The sequence below is a fragment of the Thamnophis sirtalis genome, unplaced genomic scaffold (assembly GCF_051295495.1).
Source record: "Thamnophis sirtalis isolate CommonGarterSnake01/CBP01778 unplaced genomic scaffold, rThaSir2_p1.2 scaffold_9, whole genome shotgun sequence".
NCBI classification, from domain to species: Eukaryota; Metazoa; Chordata; class Lepidosauria; order Squamata; family Natricidae; genus Thamnophis; species Thamnophis sirtalis.
The window spans coordinates 33,749,464-33,769,440 of NW_028261389.1; the positions used below are offsets into that span (position 1 = coordinate 33,749,464).

Below are 19,977 nucleotides of genomic sequence, written 5' to 3' on the forward strand. Positions count from 1 at the left end.
TTGCTATGGTTGCAAATTAATATAAATTAAGAGAATAGTATTACTTTATGGAAATGCACAAGAAAATGATTTGATTTAATGAAGATTTGATTGACTTGTCCCACAATTGGACTGACTTCAGTGAAATGAATGAAATCTGATAGCCATAAAGAACTTTCCTCCTGCTTCCAGGTTGTTATAGAACATTTGCTTTTCAGTTTCCCACTTAAACTTATATATCGCTTCATAGTGCTTTTACAGCACTCTCTAAGCGGTTTACAGAGTCAGCATATTGCCCCCAACAATCTGGGTCCTCATTTTACCCACCTCGGAAGGTTGAGTCAACCTTGAGGCGGCAAAATTTGAACTGCTGAACTGCAGCTAGCAGTCAGCTGAAGTAGCCTGCAGTACTGCACTCTAACCACTGGGCTCTTATTTAGAGTTCTGGGGAAATGACATGGAGTGAATGGCATGATGGTCTCTCTGTCATTGGCATGATTAAGTAGTTATTGAGCCTTATCATTTCCACAAATTCTGCTTGCTAAAAATGTTTAGGAGAAGAATGTCCCTTTGCTTTCCTCCTCTTTGAACATAACCACCACCACCTACCCACTGTCTACCAATGACTTTGCTTTATTGCTCATTCTATTTTCTGAGAAAAAGAGAAGCGAGACCATTCTGTTGCTCTGGCTTCTTCTGATTGGTTCATTTTGTGTGTGTTTCTACCTTTTCATGAAATCCATAAACTATTAAAAGCCTTCGATCTATCCAAGTGTGACCTCAGGGTATGGTCAAAAAAACTTTTTTAAAAAAGCAACTGACATAATGTGATCAAAGCTCCATCTACGTCTTATGTGAAACATATGTCCAACAGACAAAAGGAACAGGCAAAGCTTTGATTGCACCTGTCATCTTGACTTTCTTTTCCCTCACTCCCTCCAGACACCCTTGTATTTGTGTGATCTACTCTATTTGTGTGATCTACGCTCTAACTTTACCCTTATACCAACTAATGCAGTCTTACATTCTGTGCTAGCTGTTCCAATTTAACTTGAATTTCCACTCAGCACTCTGAATGCCTTAAATTTTATTGACCTATTTAAATCAAGCTTTATTTTAAACTTCCTTGTGAAAGCAAGATTTGTTAAAAAGTCCCAAGAAGAAGAAAATATCACTGGTCAAACATTTACTGCATTTAAGAATAGGTGATGGCAAGCAATGGTGGGATTCATTTTTTTTTTACTATCAGTTCTGTGGGCGTGGCTTGGTGGGTGTGGCAGGGGAAGGATACTGTAAAATCCCCATTCCCTCCTGATCAGCTGGGACTCGTGAGGCAGAGAATAGATGGGAGTGGGGCCAGCCACAGGTGGTATTTGCCGGTTCTCCAAACTACTCAAAATTTCGGCTACCAGTTCTCCAGAACTGATCAGAACTTGCTGAATACCACCTCTGATGACAAGACTACAAGTGGCTTTCCCCTGTACAAGAAGAGCACTTTTTCTATGTCTGTTTCTGTGGCATTATACCTGTGTAGCAGTCTGCTTTAGCTGATTCTGCTAAATTGGGCAGAATGTGGTCAGGTCATAATCATTGTTATCTGTCCAGAAGGGCCCAAACTTTTCCAATGATTCTCGGCATCTCAATGAAGTCAGTAATGAAGAAAGTGTCAAGCCTGCAACCGGTTCCTTTTAAGATCTTTGGTCTGCCACACTCTCTATTATTTTACTGTGCTTTTTCATTAGTGGGGAATTGGGAGGTGGAATAGTAAGGAATAGAATGCGTTGTTGTCAAAATAAAAAATTCCTTCCTAGAAGCCCAAGGTCATCCTTTGTCTCTACACCTCTGAACCTGACCGGAACTGGATGGGTAGAACTGCCAGCATGGCAGTGGAAGATTGAACCATATGATGGATTTGTGGGTGTGGGGGCAAGATCATGAACTTTCAACTGGTTGGGGAAACCCAGGAAGCTTTCAGATTCGGGTTTTCCACAGATGTGCCAACATGTCTCTCTTAATAAATTGGAACTTTAAAGAAAGCTCTGCCTTGAATTCTGATTTAATTTTGGGTGATATTTGGAACACTGACAGTAAGTTTGCCAATCAGCTATGTCAACACTCCTAGCTTTTTAGAATGATCCCATTCAAAAAGGCAAATTAGTGGTCACTCTTTACTCTCATATCAAGCAGCTAACTTTTGACACAGTTTCAAAAATGTTTCTGGTAAGGTATTTCTTGCAGTTGGTTTAGCACAACCTGGACTCTTTGTTGGAGGCCATGTTCCATCTATAGGCAATAAAACCTCACCCCACCATGATAGTGGAGGCAGATGACCATGCTATGCCCAAAACCTGTCTAGAAGCATGATGGTGTTTCCTATTCAAGATCTGCTCACCAAAAAAGGGTGGAAATGGTCCTTTGTGAGATCTCAACTGGTACAGAGTACCCTGTTCCATAAATAGTTGAATACGAATGCCTCTACATAAAGCTGGGCTCCAGAAATAATCTGTGCATCACCCCTTTAGCTGCATAGCAGCAATTTTGCCTCTGCCAAGTGGTTATCCTGAAAATACTAGATTGTCCTCATTTTTCCTTCAGGGGAAGAAGTGCTATTGATATATGCTGCTGGAAAATCAATAAGACTCACATGTCTGAGAAACTGAATTTTATTTTATTTTACTTTATTTTATATATCCCTACTTCTAGGGACACTTGTATCAAAATATTTACAATGGCTGCACATAAAATAAATGTTGAGAAATGGCAAGTATGACAGAACATAATCTAGCAAATACATGTAAAAACAGTATAATGAAGAAAGCAGGAAAGAGAATACTGTTTATATGAAACTTGCAACCCTGAAGCCCTCCTTACTTTTCATATCACTCAAGTACAATAAAGCAGAGACAGTATTAGCAACTTCCTAAGCATAGTTTCCATTATTTTGAACTGATCTATGTGGTGGGAAGGCAAATGATAACTCTGATGTAATAAGAAGTCTCTCCACTTTAATATAGCAATTTTCTGCTTGGCCCTCTATTTGCAAAATTTAATTAGCCGGTCTTCTTATGTCTTGGGAGACAAACTATATGCAATAAAAACAAGGGGAGGTTTAAGATGAGTACATACGCACACAAAACAGAAGCGTTGTTTCTATTATCACAGAATTCTGACTCAGGAACCTGTTTTATAGTACAAATAATTTCTTTCTTGACCAATGCAATATTAAGGTCTGCCTCCAATATACATTATATATTATTGTTTAAATGCAAGTTCCAATATTGAAAGTCCCACTTTAACAATGTTCCACCCCCATCCCCCATTCTATTCAATGAAATGAGAATTTTTTTAATCTAATTTGATGCTGGGAGATGAGATCACATGAGCCAGAGTTGAATGCCTCAAGGATTGACAGCTTGAAGAACACAAACTTTATGGACCCAACAGTTCTATCTTCATAGTATAGCTTTGTAAAATGAATGTATCCAGTTTTGCTGAAAAGTTGAATATCTTAATGACATGCTTTATAATTAGGAATATTGTTTGCCTTTCTCCACCTTCTCTCATCTCCCTTTACCATTCACCTCTTTTTCATTCCCCAAAGGCTACTGCCTTCTATCTTCTTCAACAACAGCAGCTCCATTTCTTTATATGACAATAAAGAGTGGAAATTAAATATTTTAAAACATTAAATTTAAAGGGTACAATTTAGATAATATTCAAACAGGTTTATTTTTCACATTTCATATTTTTTAATTCCAATGAATTTCTGTAGGGAGGAAAATGAGATTTTACAATGAAGTGACATCTCTCCCATCCAAAATTTGGAAAATAGACAAGTTGATAAATGGAACTGGTTATGGAACAGTTAGATGACTTAGGAGATGCTGGTTAGTTTAAAAAGTTCTGTCACCCAGTACTTCGTTGCTGTCCTTTAGCATCAGATGACTGAGGCAAGGACCTCATTTTACTTCATAATGTGGCCAGCTCTAACACTGCTTAATTTGGAAGGGAGGTTGATACTTTTAGTGTCACACTTCATGATACCTTCTTGGATTATTAGAAATGGGTGGATAATGTTCATGGGTGATATGTCATACTGCTGAAGGATCAAGAAGGAAATTGAGCAACTTATTTATTTCTGACTTTTCAGCTGTCAGTGAAGGAGAAGATGGAGGCCTTTGAATGGAGTCTGAGAAATACCACATCTCTAAGCTGAAGATTCTTCAACCATCTTCGTGGTCTTAAATTCATAACAGGAGAGAGTCTATAGCAATTCTCTCTTGTGGAGTTTTCAGTGTTTCGGCATATTGGGTGAGTAGTGTATTCATTATTTTTGGCAAACTTCTCATAGCAAAGTGAGTTCATAACCCTCCCACAAGTCCCCTAATTTCTAATCTTCCCTCTCTATTTCACTCTGACAACTCTCATTTTTTCCTGAGTACAAGATACAGGATCCCAATAATAAAGCTAAAGCAAAAGCAGATCCAGGCAAGTATAAAGGAATATCCAGGGTGACTGGGTTCATAATAATGACTAAATCGGGCAGTATAGATCGAGGCAGCAATCAAAATAAACAGCCCTGTGAAAACAAAAGCAAGCAAGCAAATAAATAATAAAATAAAGTAAAATTGGGAAGACACTTTAAAACTTTAGTTTATCCAAACAATTGTAGATTTCACAGTGAAAAGAACTGGAAAGAAAAGGATTAACTTCCTTTAAGTGAATATTGAAAAAAATCCAACTGCTTTGTTATTATAAAATAAATATATATTTTGTTTTGAGGCACATGGTTTATGATTACCTTATCAGATGGATTTTCTTTTAATCAAATCCAAAACCTAACACTCAGTTGATAGGAGTCAGTTGCATGTCTGCAGTCATTCCATATAGAGCCATAGTTGATATCCTGAACGCTGAACACATTATTTTCCCTCACCCATTTTTTCTGTCTTTTTTCCCTTCCTTATCAACATGCCCGATAAAAAAGTTCTTGAAAACTCCAATGCCTGCATGCTACTTTGTAATCTTGAGTTGGTCTAAAAAAGATTGTCTCAGACTCAATATAGAATATTTCTATAGTCTCTTATGGAGGGATGTGGTGGCTCAGTGGCTAAGAGGTTGAGCTTGTCGATCAGAAGGTCTGCAGTTCAGTGGTTCAAATTCCTAGCACCGCATAACGGAGTGAGCTCCCATTACTTGTCTCAGCTTCTGCCAACCTAGCAGTTCGAAAGCACATAAAAATGCAAATAAAAAATAGGGACCGCTTTGGTGGGAAGGTAACAGTTCTCCATGCACCTTTGGTGTTTAGTCATGCCGGCCACATGACCATGGAGACGTCTTCGGACAGCGCTGGCTCTTCGGCTTTGAAATGAAGATGAGACCATCCCCAGAGCCAGAAACGACTAGCACACATGTGCAGGGGAAACTTTACCTTTACGTATAGTCTCTTATATATAGATAAAGTCGATCTGAATGCCTTGGAATTATTATACTTTCTTCTTTATGGTAGGCCCCTGATACCTGTAGTAATGTAATTGTTTCTGTAGCCTGTCAATGAAGATACTATCTATTTCCACATATAGTGAATGGGTTTTTTTTAACATTGAAGCACCTTGTCAAAGTTCCCCAAGTGAAAAAAAAGTATAGAAGGTAACCATGATGAAAGACCCTTTTCATCAATAGCCTTCACAATTATAAAATACCCTCCATGTGGAATTTTTCCTGGTACCTTAACAGCTATCAAAGAAAGAAGACTTTATGTTTACACTTTGGTTTTCTATTTTCTTATTTCTGATAAATATTTTACTATTTAAGCAATGAACTATGTGCCTCTTGGATCCAATAAAACTATATGAAGTACTAGATAATAGTACTTCACATAGTATTAGTAGTATTTCCTACTTGAGCAGGGGGTTGGACTAAAAGACCTCCAAGGTCTCTTCCAACTCTGTTATTTTGTTACGTTTACATATCATAACTGTATACCACCCTTCTCCAGTATTTTGGACTGATTTCCAGTCTGCTACAATAGACAATGGTTTTCCTTACAGCAAATCAGCATAATGGCTCCAGTGATGTAGAAGCGTTTCCCCTTCTCCATGGTGAAGAGCTGTACCACAAACATGACCAAAGAGACAAAGGAAAAGATGATGGCCAGGATCATGAAGGCCTGCACAGCCTTGAGGGCAGCTAAAGACACAAGGAAAGGAAGAGAGTAAGAAAGGAATGCAGGAGTTCAATGTATAGCAATATATCATTAAAGCAATATCCATAGATAAAAATAAACAGTATATTACCCAAGTCATCATTGTGAACAACAATGTCCTGGCAATTGATTTCTGTACATTGCTTCCACAGCCCTGAGGAGTTTGTTTTCTGAGAAAGGGTGGTTACCATCCAGACCTAAAATAAAGCAGAAGAAGCTTTCATATTTGGATTTCTTCCCTTCAGGAACTGACATCAAGCTAAAAGTGGAAGCCAGTTTAGCTGAACTTTTGCAAAACTGTCATCAATAAGTACTAGGTTTTCCACAAAGGGTGATGTTTTTGTACCAAAAGACATTTTGGATTATGCTGAGATATAACAGATATTAGAGGGTTTTTTTTCCAACAATGCACGTACAATAATATGTGATTATTAGAATACATATACTTGCAAAATGCGATATGTTTAAGATAATATAAACTTAGAAAAAAGAGTTTGCCAAAATAGAAGGCAATTACTGATGTGAAATTTAACATTGATTTTGTAGGGATGTATAATAGAATGATTTATCTGAACAAAAAAACAAGATTTATGAAAATAGTTGTTGTTGTTGCAGGATCCAATCTGGGTTGGTCACTGGAACCAGAGGATTAGTCTTCCAGGTTTTAATGCTGGAGCCCATCCTCAGGGAACTTCTCTCTACTATAATGTGTGCCTTGGGCTATTATATGGGTCATATTTATGTGGTGCCTTCCTATTGGTTAATTGGTGTGTTGATGGCTGGCTATTTGCTGTTGTTTCCTTGTGTTGCCAAGTCCTTGGCTCCTAGGTACTGATAAGCTGGTGGTAAATCAGTACTCCTGTTGACTGACAAAGAGCCCATTTCCCAGGTTTCAATCATTTCCCTGGCTATCTTTGTACCTGCATGGCCAACAATCTTAGTCACTGAGAAATTGAATGTATGTTCTTGTTCATTACAATGTATTTGCCTTCATTCAATAGTTATTGTTGCTCAGAAAATACTGTAATTAGCAAGTCCCAATTAGAAGCTCATCTAGAAAGTCCATTTTGAGTTTCTTTTATTCTTGGGGAAGGAGAGGAGATTGGTTTCCAACAAGTGAAATGGCTATTTATAAAATATTTATTTTGTAAAAAGCTTGTTATGTTCAAACTACTTGCAAAGTAGTATTGGGATTTCTGCTGTTGTGGCAAATTTGGAAATGTTTGAAACCAATCCTGATCTAAGATATAGAAACTGGGGGAAAGAAACTCAGTGGGTATAAAATGAGAACATTGAAACCTAAGAACTGCCAGCTGGATTAAACCAAAGGGCTATTTACTCCAGCACTGTATCACACAGTGTCATGTCTGTTTCATCTGAGAAATTTATGAGACAGTTCTTTTCATTGTTGTTTCCCAGAGGCTAGTGTCTAAAGTACAGTATGCTGCATTTATTCTGGAGACAGTTTACAGCCACCCAGGCTACTAGTCACCAATAGCTATGCCTTCCTGAAATATCTACATCTCTCTTGAAGCATTTAAAGTGATAGCTATTATCATATTTATCTCTCTTGAGATTTGGGCTTCTTGGCTTGTGATAGGAAGACATATTTACTGCTTTGTCCCAGATAGTGCAAATGAATCAACTTTGACTTTCAGCACCTTAATACAATCATATACCATATATATGGTTTGTGATGGATGCTCCAACTGATAGTGTTTGCCCTTGTACACTAGGTATGAAGGACTGTCTTGTACTAGTTGACCTATTTCTTCATCAAGTGTTCAGTATTTTCTGTTCTGACAATAAGTCTCAATGGCTTAAAGCAGAAGCCTCTTACATCATCTTGTACCTGATCATTTTCAATTAGAAAAGGGTCTAATTGGAACCCAAATAGATGGCCATGAATAGGTCATCTATAACTGTTTCTGTAACTACTACTGTTCCACTAGGTATGATCCCTTCCTAGAGATTATTTCACAAGAGCTAACTTATCTCTTCACATGCTCCTCAGCCTTCTGTTCACAGGGTTTGGATCTATTTCCTCAGCAAGTCAGAAACATAGGATTAACTTTTTTCAAAAAAGAAAACAGAGATTCTCGAGTTTAGGTTTTACCAGATGTGCTTATTGGAGAACTGCAATCGAATAACTAAGATTATCAAGCCAGTGAAATTTAGAACAGCAAATTCAGGAAGCCATGACACTGAATTAAATAAAAAAAGTTTGCCTCATCATCTCTTGCAATAATATATGTTAATCCTTGCTGCATTTATTCTGTTTGTAACACAATGTATTTATAAATCATACAGAAGGCTGAAACCCTCCCATTCATGGGCATAAACAGGAGAGGGGGTCAAGCCACAAAAAATGTAGTGCAAATCACATGAATCTTTGCCCCTCCCTTGCCTGTTTTGACTTCCCTCCCTCCACCACAGATGAACTGTTCCCTTTGCGGTTGCCTTAATACCAGAAGCCAAACTGGCTGCTCCATGAACGGTCTTTGAGAGTTCTCAATTACAATGCAGCCACATTCCCAGATTTTAAAGAGTGCAAATAATTTATTAACAAGTATCCTTTAGGAAGCATTAGGTGCTAGATGCCCCGAGAATGTGGTGGAAAAGGTCATACTTCTGATGTCATGAATATTGTAGTCCTTCAACTGGATTTTCTCTGTGAGCTAAGCAGGGTCAGAGTTATTTGCTTTTTGGTGCATTTGTATCTTAAAAATGTTTTTAATGTAATTTGATATGTTAGCTACCATTTCATTTATATATTGACCCCTTAGGATAGAACTATATTTTCTATGCTTCTAGGTTATAGTGAGCAGAATAGAGATCCATTTAGAGCAGATTTATTTAGAGGAGAGCCATTGAAACAAATGAAAATACAGTTGTCTATTTCTTTATATAATTTCCTTTATGATTTTGGAGGCTGCCTGATTCTTAGGTTTGCAGACATCATATATACTGTATATAATGTCTGCAAACATTATAATATTAACCTAATATAGGTTAATGAGATATATGGGCATCAATTTTTCAAAGCCTAGTCTAAGATATAGATCTTAGTATTACTTTAAGAAAGGGTATAGGAGGGGCAGCAGTGAATTCTTATAACTTGCAACATGAAAATGGTTTCTTGGGTTTTATTCCTTGTAGAACCTATCCAGATGAATGTAACTGAGTGTTCCTGAGATTTTTTTTTAAATATACATTATTTACATAAAAAAGTAATTAAGCTGAGTACTTCAATGATACCCAAACAGTTGATAGGGGCCCATTTGGTCTAAGAAAATCTGAAGGAGAAAACATGGAGAAACACAGTAAAGGACATAGTACTTTTGTTCCAGCCTCTTACTTCATAAAATATTTTAGAGGAGATCCTTGGGGAGAAATCTAACTGCACATTTGCTATCTTCCATATTCAAATGAGAGTCATGAGAATCTGGAATGCATACAACAAAGATATCCCTACATTTCTCTCTCTCTATTCTATTCTCATGGATTTCTGATGTGAGGGGATAAATGCCAAATACTGGAACAACAGAGTGCTGAGAAAACAAAGAACCTATTATGGTTTCCTGAGTTTTTTGGCTTCTGAATATCTTTCCTGTTTTTGTTCAATAGTATGTTGGCTTGTGTGCCATGTGTGTGTATGAGTGTGTATAAAATAAGTAGGCTGCTTCAGATAGAAGTATCCAGCAGATGTCATCATAAACTAAAGCAAAGGAGCCAGTTGATATGTAAATATAAGCGTGGCCAAAGCAACAATGAGTAACACATTCCACTGTCTTTCTGCTTAGTTCACTTCTACCGTTCGTCAGCTAGCAGTCCAGAGTCAATGCTGTGAAATCCAATGAGGCTTCTTTTCTAATAAGTATACCTATTCATGCAACATTGGGTGTGGGTCATTGAAAATCAGTCCACGGCTGATTTTTTTTTAGGACACTGTTTTCTTTTCCAAAGGAAGTGGTGGGAAAAGAATCTTGAATTTTGAATCTTTTACCAGAAGTTTTTTTAAAGCCACAAGTACTTCCCCATTACCCCCAGAATTGCTCAACCATGCTATTGAACCATTATAAAATAAATAATTTGGGGGGGGAGACTGTTCCCTCTTATTTGCTTATCTCCTGAGGGTTATCCTTATTGTGAGTTTATTGAGATTAGTCTAATTAAGAGAACATAACGGAAATTATGTAGTTTAGAGCTAATGTCTCCAACATCAAATCAACCATACATTAACTTTACTGAAATATAAAAGGAATAACAATAATTGTGAAATACTATTGTAAAGGAAAAAGAATTTGATTGCTTGTTATTTTATTGAGATTAACAAAACTAAAACCATCTTAAATTTATCTTCCCAACCTGATCATCACTGGACTTCAAGCCACATTACCAGCTATGTAGACTTTGGATTGTGGAAATTTTAGCACATCAGGAGGGAACCAAATAAGATCAGGTTGCTTCACTTTTAACCCTGGTTCTTTTGAAGTATCAATCAACTTAAACATGAAAGGTTTTTAATATAACAGAGTGGGAGAGAGGTGGGAGGGAGGGAGAGGGAGAGAGAGAGAGAGAAAGAGAGTCTACAAGGCAATTCCTGCTCAATTAGAAAAAAAAACAGTGGACCTCAAAACCTATTCACACAGTCACCAAGGGCAATCATAAATATCAGAAAAGCCTGTTCTAGCCTGTGCTGAGTTAGTTTTTTATATCTCTAGTAAGAGAAAGACCATGCTAGTGTATGGTAGACAAAAATCAGGACAACTCTGGGATCACTTTCCAGACTAACACATTTTATTAAAAGACATAACACTTCACAAGCCTCAGTATCAAATACTGAGCCATAGTTCCCAAAGACCTATGCCTTGTAAATAAAATATGTTAATTTGAAGTGTTAATAGATTCTTCCTGATTTGTGTATCTGTGCCTGCCCATGTATGTGTGTATATATGTGTGTCCATGTGAAGTTTGTTTTTAGTGAACTGTATCTAAATACTAAACTAAGTAGTTTAAATTCTGCAAGTGTTAAAAATAAAATATGTTTCAAAAGGCTACTTGGTGATCAAATTACATACTAACATTTATAAATACAGATATTATTGCATATCCGTGACATTATAGCATTTTTTTACATTTGTAGATTCCTTGGTGTTCCCTGAAGTTGTGTGTGTGTGTTTGGTATTTGGGTTTTTTTGCAGAAGTTTCATTAGCCAACTAGGTAAAATTCTCAGAGCATGAAGAGAGTGGAGTTTTCTCTCTGTTTATGTGCAGGGGCTCATCCTGTTACTGTTGATATTTCTTGACATTTCTTTGGCCTTCTTATCTTTTGTCAATCATAATAACAAATTAAACAAAACTTAAAATGCATGCAAATTTTGTTCAGAGGAATTTCTACAACTTGGCCCGAAATGCCAAGTACTACAGAATTTAATGGGTACAATTATCTCAAGCCTACTTTTGAGAAATTCTTTACTTCCTGACCAAGAGTTGGGGGGGGGGCTGTCTTTTTTGCACAAAATGAAAAAAATCCTTTTGGAATTTACGGGGTGGGGAGGCATTTATCTATCTTTTTTTACATTAAAAATGCCTTATCTGTGCCATTTCCTGGAATAATGCATTTAATTATTGAAAGAAATACTGATCAGAAGAAAGCTATGTATGATGATCCAATCCTGACATCTAGACTTCCTTCTCTTGGTTCTTGGTTGATTTGTTTGATGCTCTAGGAACAAGGCTTTCAAGCTCAATATTTTGGAAGAGTGGAAGGGACAAATTTAGAAGAAGATTGCTCTATGAGGGGTCTTGCAAAGAGGTTAGACCAATTTTTCTCAACCATGGCAACCTTGAGATCTGTGGACTTTAATTTCCAGAATTCCCAGCCAACATTCCCGAACTTTGAATCCTGTTCTGCTACAGGTAATTCCCAGTCATAGAATCACAAAATTACAGAGTTGGAAAGCACCTCAGAGGTCATTTAGTTTAACCTCTTGCTCAGTGCAAGATGCAGCAAAACAGATTCCATGAAGTGCTAATCCAGCCAGCAAGGGCAAGCTTAATTCTATTGGTTTTTAATTATCACAGAGGGCAAGTAAAATTGGTACATGACACAGTCAAAAGAAAAATAGTTATACAGATTCATTATATGGTATAGTATTAATAGTGTATGTGAATGCAAGCAGACCTAATCAGTCATAAACTGAAGATTTTAAAAGAGTTCAGTTAATCAAAATGAGTTAATTTACCATATCGTTGCTGTTGTTACTGATTTTTTAATGCACAAAATACATTTCTGTAATAATATTGGAAATGAATACTGCTACTCTACTTGTCACAGTTTGATAGGAGATGGGGAAATAAAAGTTAAAGCTTTGAGAGGAAGAATTAAATCCGTTTTTACTTATTATTTGGATTATCCACGTAGTACAGGGCAGTGATGGGATTCAAAAATTTTCACTACCAGTTCGGTGGGCATGGCTAGGTGGGGAACATGTGACTGAGTGGGCCTGACCAATGTGACATCACTCATGCCCACTCAGTCACATTCTCCCCCACCTAGCCCCGCCCACAGGAAAAGATAGGAAAATTTTAAGGATTTTTCCCTGTCTACCCCTGTCCTCCCTTTTGTTAGTTGCCCCTGTTTCCTCGTTTCCTCCCCAACTACTGAAGGTTGCTTACCTTCTGCAGCAGCTGGTCCAGTCCGGAAGTCCCATTGCCTTGCAGACTTGCAAAGCAATGGGATGCGCATGCGCAAAGAAGATGGCGATGACAGCCATCGTCAACAGGAGGACTTTTCAGCGGCCTACGGTCAGCTGCCAGCCTCTTTGAAAGCCGGTATGCAAAAAGGCAGCACAAGCAAGCAGCAACCAAATGGGTGTGGTGAGCAACCGGTGACAGGGAGACTGGTTCAGGGGTGAGGCCAGCCGGCCATTGCTACCGGTTCTCTGAACTGGGCAAAATTTCTGCCACCAATTTGGGCGAACTCTCGCTAACCGGCTGAATACCACCTCTGGTTTTCAGGGGTGTCAAACTGGTGACTTGCGTGCCAGATGCATCATGCTCAGGCCACACCTATCCCAGCTCCGTGAATGGGGAAAATGTCACAAAACATCACGGCAATGTGACACAGCGAGTTTGACACCTGTGAGTTGGTTCTCTCTAGAGAAAGAGAGATACTAGCACGCTCCACTCAGTGCTAATGTTCATGTAGTCATAGAACCTATTTTAACAATTTTAGTGCTCAACACATCTGGAAAACATCAGAGTGTGGAGTGTGGATGACTGATAAAATATATAGCTAGCTATTTAAAATAACAACATCAATACTGGTTTATATTTTTCTTTTGCATCAATTCAACCACATTTATTAATTTAGTTTTAGAAATGACAACACAGAAATGTGTAAAATGCATCCTTTGTTACTAGGTGTTATTGTGCTTTTGCCTTTGCTGCTCTGTATTTGTCAAGTTCCAGAAACCGGTAATCTTGAAACTGGGAGAGTACACAGTGTTTCGGCATGGACAGGAAGGAACCACGCTAGATTTGTCATACAAACCAAGAAGTCTGCCAAATGATATATCCCTCTCTTCCCCATTGAGGTTGGCTTTGCCAAAGAGTTCATGAGAATGTTTTATGGTTCCAAAACAGACAAGCCAGGAAAGACCTTGTAATTATACAACAGACTGTCTGGCAGGTGGGAGAGCAAAGCATCTTATAACTAGTATGTCCTAACTCACTCAACTTGTTTCTGAGTGGGCTGGGTCCAGGTGTTTTCAGGATCAGGGTAAGGGAATGGAATGATCTCTATTTCACGCCTTTAGGCTGTTTTGAATTGTTGCTTTGTTTCAGTTAATAAATGGGGAATATGCCAAGCCTTAGGGCGTTACTTCTTTTGTAATTTTGAACAACCAGATTTAGAAATCTTATCCCACATAAATAAACCAGTCTGTTGTCTGTTGTCTTTTTTCTGGAGGTAATTTGTTTTGGGAAAGTAGTTCAGCATAAATATATGGTTGATGAACTGGCTTTTAAGAATGTGTAAATCAAGAAGATATGACCTGTCTTCCCATGTCTGTCACTCTGCAGATACAGTCAATTCTATTTGGTCCACACAACACCCAAAACTGTAATGTGATTTATTTGGTTTTGTCTTAACATGCCTTGTGTGATCACAGGCATTGTAGTTTGCATACTATGGTTAAAGGCTCAGTATAGTACAAACTAGCCACGTTTATTTAATGTAGTTAAAAGATCCATAGTTTAGTGTGATGTCTGAAATCGCTGTAAGTCCTAGATTCTTAAGACAGGAAGAAAGGAGAAGGGGAAGTCTAACACTATTAGAAGATCCTGCATTTAGGAAAATAGAGCTAGAGATCTTGTTGAGCCATGTGCTCTAAGCTGCCAATCTGGAAATGAAGGGACTGACAGCTTAGACCACATGGCTCAACAAGATCTCTAGCTCTAGCCTACTCTGCCTTATTAGACCGACAGGATTTTTACTGTTTTATAGCCAGGTAATCAGTAAACTGTACGTGGAAAAACTCCCAGTAAGATTCACACATTTGCCTTTTTTCAAAACTGTTGTGCTCCTTATCTCACTCTTGCCCCATAGAAATAGAAGCAGGATTGAAAATTCTTGATCACTCACCCTTATACTTTCATCCTGTCCCAACCATGATGCCCACAACTATCAGATGCCCCTAAACACAGAAAAGCTTCTGATTGCAAAAGCATTGCTTGCCATGGATCTGAACCAAGTTGAGGAGATCCAACAGCTTATGGCTGCTACTGCAGAACAGAAACACTGAGAAGGTTTTGCTACTTACGTTAGCGATAGTGGAGACAAAGAGCATGACAACAGTGGCAATATGAACCACAAATATTCCAGCCAGTAGTACCAACATCTTGGTTCTTCACTTCAGGAACAATCTCAGATGCAGAAAAGCCTTTGGGAGAGAAACAGATCTAGGTTAATCTAAAAAGCAAGCATTGAATGTAAGAGCATGGTTCAATATTAGTTCTATGCAGGCAACAAAGGACATATTTTAAAAAAATATCTGATCAGTGAAAAAAATGCAGTAAGTTGGATCTGCAAACAACCACTGTCAACTTATGACCACGATTGAGCCCAAAATTTCTGTTGTTAAATGAGACATTTGTTAAGTGAGTTTTGCCCTATTTTTACAACCTTCCTTGCCATGGTTGTTAAGTGAATCTCTGCAGCTGATAAGTTAATAACCCAGTTGTTAAGTGAATCTGGCTTCCCTATTGACTTTTCTTCTCAGAAGGTCACAAAAGGTGGTCACATGACCTTGGACACAGCAAGGGTCATAAATAGGAGTCAGTTGCCAAGCATCTGAATTTTGATCACATTATCATGGGGAAGCTACAAAGGTTGTAACTGTGAAAAATGGTCATAATGTACATTTTTCAATACTGCAGTAACTTTGAATGGTCACTAAATGAACTATTGTAAGTCAAGGACTACCTGTTCTAAGAAAATCTTCAATTTAATTATTTTGAGATGTTAGTGAAATACTGAGTAAAAGTCGTACGTATTTGAAGAAGGAGCCTAAATAAATAAATAAATCTATGAAAATGTATAGGGGTGTAAACCTTTATTGTATTCATTTTACTTTAAATCCTATTTCTTTACTGTTTACTACATTTTATCCCATCCTTCATTTAAAGCAGAGATGGAAAACATTGTGACCCGACAAATGCACGATAGACATATGCGCGCCGACAAAACTGCGACTTCAAAATCATGCCCACAAATTCACGATGTCAAAATCACGCCAACAAAAGCACGATGACAATAAAATCACATTTTTTTTAGGGTTAGGGTTAGGGTTATGGTTACGATTAGGGTTAGGGTTACGGTTAGGCTTATAACGTACATATGCGCTATTTTGTCATCACGCATTTGTCATCGCGCTATTGTCAAAAATCAATTAGCGATTTTGTTGTTGCGGTTTTGTACATATATCTATCATGCATTTGTCGGTGAACCGGAAAACATGTGTTCCCATGAGACCTTGTTCTAATTTCAGATCTCACCCGGTTTTCAAACTTTGCCCTGCCTCATTGGCTTTCCATTAGCCAACTTTTGCTCTGCCTTGCTCCCTCTAAATTAACCTTGGCAACATTAGGACTTCATCTCCCAGAATTCCCCAGCCAGCTTTCTGGCATCCTGGCAAACAAGGTAACACAGGCATGAACAAGGAAAAGTACCGCAAGCAGTAATCTTACCTTGAGGTAGGGTGGGGCAGCCTATAAAATTTATAAATAAAGAAACAAACAAACTTGGGAGAATCCTGGAAGGGGCTTATCCACCTGCTTTTATTTTCATTACTATAGAGCAAACTCAACAAAGGATTTTCTCTCCTCTTTATAGTTGGGGCTTTTCTCCTGCTCTAGTTCTTTATTCTGAGCACATGCTATACTTCCAGGGTCTTTGGAGTGAGCAATAAGTTATTGCTTACTCAGTTTAAAAGCTCTGGTCCTCACTATAGAGACAATGACCTGTCAATCCAGATATGCAGGTTCAGTAGTCTATGATACACAAGCATACCAAATAATACTTTGCAAGCAAAAAAATATTGGTTTATGCATGATATAATGTCTATCAATAGTAAATGGCTAATGTTAAGCAGATTTTGCATGAAGGCCAAGTCACATGTGTCTTTTGAATGTCTTGAGAATAGTACCTAAGGACTTTAAAAGTTTTTCCAAATTGCAACTGTTAAAATGATAAAAGGGAAATATTTGCTGTATGACTACTATGTTCTGCATTACAAATTATCATATCATTGCTTAAGAGTTGCTTAAGGTAGGCAGCCACGTAAATAAAAAGAAATAAATTAAATTATATATTAACTGTACTTAATTTTAATTAAATGTAAATTCCAATTAAAATTATGCTTTGCCCTGATTTCAACCACAATTTTCTTTTGCAATGCAGTTCCAAGTACACTGTTCAAAGACCCAGGGCAGCCTTGCCAGAAAAAAGGTTGCACACCTCTGATGTGTTTTGGGTTCTGTTTATCCCATCTGAATACTTCATTTTCTATCTAAGTTCATATAATGCTTTTGTATGTCTGTACATAAAGTAGGAATAAGAAAAGATCTATGGTTTTGCTCTGAGCAAAACAATGCTCATCAGACAGATACCATATTTCATTTCAGTAATGACCCGATCTTCCAAAAAACCCAGCCATGTAAGCTTAATGAGAATTAATGTCAACCATGGAGTGGGTTGTTGGCATTTGTTGATGGATTTTACTGAAAGTATATTCATCTCATTATGAAACTCTCAAAATTACAGTTACCAAAGTATTGTGCTTGGAATTGCATCCCGCAGAATTGTGGGTGAAGTCAAGGCAAACTTAATGGAAGATAGGGAAATGTGACATGATATTGCAATATTAGAATAAGTGGGATTATTCTGGAAGCACGATTCTCTTCCCACCACCATCCTAAGTCCAATGAATTCCATTGGTGATGGCAATATCTTCATATGTCTATGCTTCCATAAGCACCTCCAGGTGCTTTTGACCCTAACTTCCATGACTCCTTGTCAACACAACTAAATGAGATATGGAGTTTTTAGGACTACTGGACATGTCCACCTTAACATGTATTGTAAGTTTTTGTTTGAATTTCCTACAGCTAGAATAAACTGTTCTTCCTGATTTTACTTAAGTGATAGAGAAATATATCTTGTCCTGGTTTTTTTTTTTTAAATCAGTTCAGCGAGACAAAAACCTGCCAGAATATCTTGCAAATGGGAAATACCTAAAGAAAAAATCATTTGGACGACAAAAGGCAAAGTATTCCACATACTCTATGGTCAGTTCCATGAAGGTTTGTTCACTCTTGTTTAAGACTCAGCCTTCTCCATGTGTTCTTCAGAAAGACTCAATAGGTAAAATAGAAATTGGTTTCATATATCAGAACAACCTGAGGGCTTTCAAGGCAACAAACTGGCAGCCAATGCATTGTAGTTGCAATATGATCCTGTTTTTTTTAAAAGGTGTCTATTACCACCCTTGCTATTCCATTAGCAGATGCTACTTATCTGTGAGTATGTGACCACTCTAGCAAGCAGCCTCCCCATGTACAGCCTGCATTGGTTATATTTCCAGATGGCAAGCTTATTGTACAAGAGTATGGCTGGCATCTGCATGAGAACATGCTAGGCTACTATCAGACTGGATGCAGTGACATTTAGGAAGACCTGTTGCTGGAGAAGAGGGATCAATGATGTTACTGTGGAGTTTTCTGCAGAAGAACAATCCAGGCTTTATAACGTGGGACCCACCCAATTCTTTTTAGTACAATAAGTCTGCCTCAGTGCATTTCTGAAGAAAGCTGTCATTTATTTGTAATTAAGTTGATTCATGTTCCCATTCTTTCCTGACTGAACAACTAGTGATTATCTGTGGGATTTCTTAATGGTGCTGCAGTGTGTTTTTGTTAGGAAGTGGAAAAAGCTCAACATCTTAATTATCTATGATTCTGCAGCAATATAGAAGCAAATGTTAAATCCTGCATGACAGTGTTGGAATCTCTGGTCTCATGGCCTTAAAAAAAGGGGGGGATAGATGTACATATGCTTCCTCTTTCCTTAGATACTACATTAGCATTTTTTCATCTCTGACAATGCTTTTGGCCTTACTGACATCTCTGCCATACCAACAAATAGAGAATCACCAGATAAATTATCACAGTGATGGCTATTTTTTTTGTTTCACGTGCCAAAAGCATGCATGGCCGCACCCATAATGCAATGTGTTCATGACCCTCCATGCTCACATGCCCCCTGCCTCCCCCACATCCATTTTTGGCTTCCAAATTGGTGCAAGAGGCTTTCCAGGCCCAAAATGGGGTGTGGGGGACCACGCAAGGTCCCAAAATACAATGTGAGTGCCCCTCATGCATGCAACCTGCCTCCCCTGCACATGTGTGTATGCACCCCCACATGTGCCCTGCCCCCCTTGCATGCACGGCAGAGACCCAAAGACCAGCTGGCCAGCAGGAGGTGTGCACACATATGGGGTGGAGCTGGGCTGAGGCAACGGCTGGCATTCCTGTAGAGAGGGCTCTGCACGCCACCTGTGGCATGCCATCACAATATTATCATATTAAACCTAGAATGAAATAAACCCCATGCTATTTTATAGGATTGCAATTAATAAGGAGCACTTAGAAGAATTTCTGCCTTAAGAAACAGTTGGGCGTGGCATGACAGATTAGCAGTTTAGGCTGTTATGCAGCATTGCCCTCAGACTAAAAACAGCTGCAAATAAGAGGCTGGGACTGGAGAGACACTTGCAAAATAATCGCTTTAGGGGTGGAGCAAATTTGCAACTGGATCTCATGAGCTGCACACTGTGAGAAAAATGAACAGGAAAGTACAAATATCCACCTTGATTATTCTTGATAAGTAACATGAATACAAAACAAGCAAGTGGAACTACACACTCATGGAAATGCATTAATGCTAAAACTTTATAGGCGAGTATCATTGTGGCAAAGTAAGAAACAATAACCATGGCATAACTCATGACAGGGATTTAAAATAAATGTGCAATTTTAGGAAACAGCTATTAGCTGCTCTTACCTCCTTTGCAACTCAACAAAGACTAGTTGTTGCTTCTATTGCTCTAAAAGTTGAGAGTCAGACATTCCTGTTGATCTATTCAGAGGTAGACAACTTGTTTTGCTTATCAAGGTTGCAAATACAATCCCAGCTATCTCCTAGCAGGGCTGGGAAAAATTATTTTATG

At 38.1% G+C, this 19,977-nt stretch overlaps 1 protein-coding gene across 1 annotated transcript in view; it reads right to left on the reverse strand.

Moving 5' to 3' along the window:
* Positions 1–2,626: 2,626 nt before the first annotated feature.
* EMP1 (epithelial membrane protein 1) overlaps positions 2,627–19,977 on the reverse strand; it is a 34,520-nt gene continuing 17,169 nt past the window's right edge. Inside the window, exons 2-5 of the mRNA XM_014074965.2 lie at positions 15,013–15,132; positions 6,276–6,381; positions 6,028–6,168; positions 2,627–4,558 (exon numbers count right to left, since the gene is read on the reverse strand). Coding sequence (XP_013930440.2) covers positions 4,404–4,558; positions 6,028–6,168; positions 6,276–6,381; positions 15,013–15,090 — 480 coding nt within the window. The 5' untranslated portion in view covers positions 15,091–15,132 and the 3' untranslated portion in view covers positions 2,627–4,403. The remainder of the gene's footprint in view (positions 4,559–6,027; positions 6,169–6,275; positions 6,382–15,012; positions 15,133–19,977) is intronic.